We start from the raw sequence: 3,540 nt of genomic DNA, 5'->3' as shown, positions 1-3,540 counted from the left end.
GACATTTAGAAAGGTATTCTGAATGCACTGAGAGGGTTTTCATATGCAAAAGCACAAACACAACATAAATAAATAGTTTTGCATTGATGCCAGGAATAGTTTTTACCATCCATAAAGACTGATCAGGCTGATAAGCAGAAAGACCCCCAGAGTTCCTGCTGCAACCCCAAACACCATTTGGTTAACAGGCTCTTCTTGCTCTGAAAATACAGCACATATTATGGTCATTTCTCACAAAAATATCTCTAAAGGACAGTACATGGACAAAAGTATGTGGACACCTGCTCGTCGAACATCTCATTCCAATATCATAAGCATTAATATGGAATATAGAATGTAATTGTATGCTGTAGCATTAAGATTTCCCTTCACTGGAACTAAGGGTTCTAGCCCGAACCATGAAAATCAGCTCCAGACCATTATTCCTCCTCCACCAAACTTTACAGTTGGCACTATGCGTTGGGGAAGGTAGCGTTCTCCTGGCATCCGTCAAACCCAGATTTGTCCGTCGGACTGCCAGATGGTGAAGCGGGATTCATCACTCCAGAGAACCGGTTTCCTCCTCTCCAGAGTCCAATGGCGGTGAGCTTTACACCACTCCAGACGATTCTTGGCATTGCGCATGGTGATCTTAGGCTTGTGTGCGGCTGCTCGGCCCTGGAAACCCATTTCATGAAGCTCCCGACAAACAGTTCTAGTGCTGACGTTGCTTCCAGAGGCAGTTTGGAACTCGGTAGTGAATGTTGCAACTGAGGTCAGATGATATTTACGAACTATGTGCTTCAGCACTCGGCAGTCCCGTTCTCTGAGCTTGTGTGGCATACCACTTCGCGGCTGAGATGTTGTTGCTTCTAGAAGATTCCACTTCACAATAACAGCACTTACAATTCACCGGGTTAGCTCAAGCAGGGCAGAAATTTGACGAACTAACTTGTTGGAAAGGTGGAATCCTACGACAGTGCCACGTTGAAAGTCCCTGAGCTCTTGAGTAAGGCCATTCTACTGCCAATGTTTGTCTATGGAGATTGCGTGGCTGTGTGCTCGATTGTATACACCTGTCAGCAACGGGTGTGGCTGAAATAACCAAATCTACTAATTTGAAGGGGTGTCCACATACTTTTGTATATACAGTGTTTGTGTACTAAGATTGTGCCCGACGTACCCGTTTCACCTTTAACAGCCAGCTTCTCTTCCTCTGACTTCCCAAGGCCGTTACTATTTCTTGCTTCACAGTAGTACAGTCCTCCATCACCAACAGTCACATTGAGGGTGTAACTCAGTCCAGATGCTACCTGTGTTGTGTTACCCCCACTGATCTGGAACCAGGTGAAGTTCGTCACAGGAGGGTTGGCTGTACTGCTGCAGGTCAGATTAACACAGCTGCCCACTAATACTGGACCAGCTGGACTGATGGAGGCCGAGGTGTTCTTAGGAGAGACTAAGGGAGAGGGGCTCATTTAGAATGTATCTGGATGTGGTATATTGAACAGTCTAATCAAAACCACTCTATGACAATCATCAGTGAAAACATGATAGAATGATGTATTCTACAGGAAACTGTGACTAAATCTTACATGAAACATTAAGCATCATGGTATGTTCAGCTGTCTTGTTGATTGTCCCTACTGGGTAGACTGCAGTACAAGTGATGTTCTTCTCATGATGAAGGTATGATGGAGTGAAGGTCACCGTGGAGAGAACTGATTTGGTTTGGTCTGGATTCTCCTGCAGTTGGTTCTCAGGTGTGAACTGTGTTGGTAGAGTCCATATCAACTCAGGGGGGTGTTCGGGACAGGGAGCGACAGCAGAGCAGTTCAAACTGACAGCGGTCTCTTCCTTCACCTCACCTGAGACAGTAATGATGGGACTGGGAGGCAAATCTGTAATACATTGCAGATAAGGATATTTTACTCTGACAGACACACTGTCTACTTGGTCTTATTCTACTCATATCATTTTAGAAAAGTTGACAAAAGTTAAATAGTCTCTTACCCCTGACAACAATATCAACAGACTTTTCAGTGTCTGTTGCACAGAATGGTTGACTTTCAATCCTGAATAAGTATTTATCAGAGGAACTGGTGGTTACATTGAAGAAAACTGTGGTGCAGTTCTTCTGGGACATGTTTCCAGTTATGTTCCCTTCATATCTGTTGACCGTCTCACTACTGTTAAATATCACATTGTCCAGACCCTCACCAAACTGTGGGGATTTTTTAAACCACACTCCAGAGATAAGTATTGTGCTGTTAAATTTATAGTAATTTTGGTCAGGAATATAAAATGCACATGGGATTTGCACACAGGAGCCAGTCAGTACATCCAGTCTATCTGGCAATGTGGTGATCATATCTCGTTTGCCAAAACAGGCCAAAACACCTGCAACATAAAGGACAACATCAGGGAGGTCATGTAATCTTTTCCGTACAGTCACTCTCTCCCAATATTCTGCCTCTGCAGCAAAACATATGAACTCATTTCAATGTACAGGTGATTCCTGATGTCGCAACTCCATGCCCTAAACTGGATTATGGACATATCTGGAGCAAAGAATGTTTGAATCCAGAATATTAAACTGTACTTATCAGGAGTCAACTGTACACTTTTCTACACATTGAGACAGATGGGAATATAGCTCATACCATGAAATATCATGACTTGTGCTTATTCTTCTGTCTGATTCATAACTAGTTGTTGCTGTGTGGAAGACTCACCTGACATAAAGAGGCCAATGAGAAAAAACATGTTCTCAGGACAAGCCATGTGAGAACTCACACACTACTGATCACCTTAAACAGGACAAACACACACTTACTAGTAGAATAACTCACACAACACATTGGTATAGTAACTCACATGACACATACTATATCGCATGTAAGCTTTAGTCCCAACATCACATAGGTATTTCAGTTGTGAAGCTAATACATGAACTAACAACCGTACATTGAACATTTTGAATCTCATTACTTGAAATAAATAAAATAAATAAATAAACACTTGCCTTCCAATGATGTAAACAGTCCACAAGAGAGACTATCACACACCCATAGTGTGGTGTGACAAACTAAAATGCTGAAATATATGTGACACATCTCACATCTCATCAGTGACGTACTTCCTAATAAGAGTGTGATAAATTATTTTAAAAGAATACTACAGTATTTATATAACAGGATGCTTGAATAGTCTATGTACTGGGTGTCCTCATCAGTTGTGAAAACACTGTAAAAATAAGTTCTAAGAACATTTCCATTTTGTAATGAACCTTCTAATGTTGCACAATTTGTTTCAGTCACTTGAAACATTGCAGAGGTGGCCTTAGCCATGTTTCACCAGTTTCAAATGAAATGGACCCTAGCTGTCCACTGACTGATGTTTAATGGTTAAGTGAGTGTTAGCCACTGATTCAACAGCTTTATATGGCCTATACATTTCATTACTGTCAGAAATGAAACAATTATACACGATACGTTTTTCATTGTGGGATAATAATATTCATTGCAGTTAATGTGGGGTGGGGGAAATGTCCCCAAATCG

The 3,540-nt window shown here is 41.7% G+C and overlaps 1 protein-coding gene across 1 annotated transcript; it reads right to left on the bottom strand.

The window, feature by feature from the left end:
* Nucleotides 1–231: 231 nt before the first annotated feature.
* Nucleotides 232–2,796, bottom strand: LOC121549435 (sialic acid-binding Ig-like lectin 7). The gene is made up of 5 exons (XM_041861242.1): nt 2,715–2,796; nt 1,993–2,379; nt 1,575–1,880; nt 1,163–1,438; nt 232–245 (listed from the first exon to the last, which is right to left on the bottom strand). The coding sequence occupies exons 1-5, from the start codon at nt 2,761–2,763 to the stop codon at nt 232–234; spliced, it is 1,032 nt and encodes a 343-aa protein (XP_041717176.1). The 5' UTR covers nt 2,764–2,796.
* Between the last annotated feature and the right edge of the window lie 744 nt (nt 2,797–3,540).

Source organism: Coregonus clupeaformis, chromosome 34, assembly GCF_020615455.1.
Source record: "Coregonus clupeaformis isolate EN_2021a chromosome 34, ASM2061545v1, whole genome shotgun sequence".
Classification (NCBI taxonomy): Eukaryota; Metazoa; Chordata; class Actinopteri; order Salmoniformes; family Salmonidae; genus Coregonus; species Coregonus clupeaformis.
This window is presented reverse-complemented; position numbering and strand designations above follow the sequence as displayed.

Bases quoted from the DNA above. Each gene is read 5' to 3' on its own strand.
- LOC121549435 (XM_041861242.1), bottom strand. From the start codon at position 2,763: ATGGCTTGTCCTGAGAACATGTTTTTTCTCATTGGCCTCTTTATGTCA. The intron at 1,881-1,992 runs GTAAGAGACTAT...AATGTATTACAG, and splicing joins TGTTGATATTGTTGTCAGGG to ATTTGCCTCCCAGTCCCATC. The intron at 1,439-1,574 runs GTAAGATTTAGT...CCTCTCCCTTAG, and splicing joins CATGATGCTTAATGTTTCAT to TCTCTCCTAAGAACACCTCG.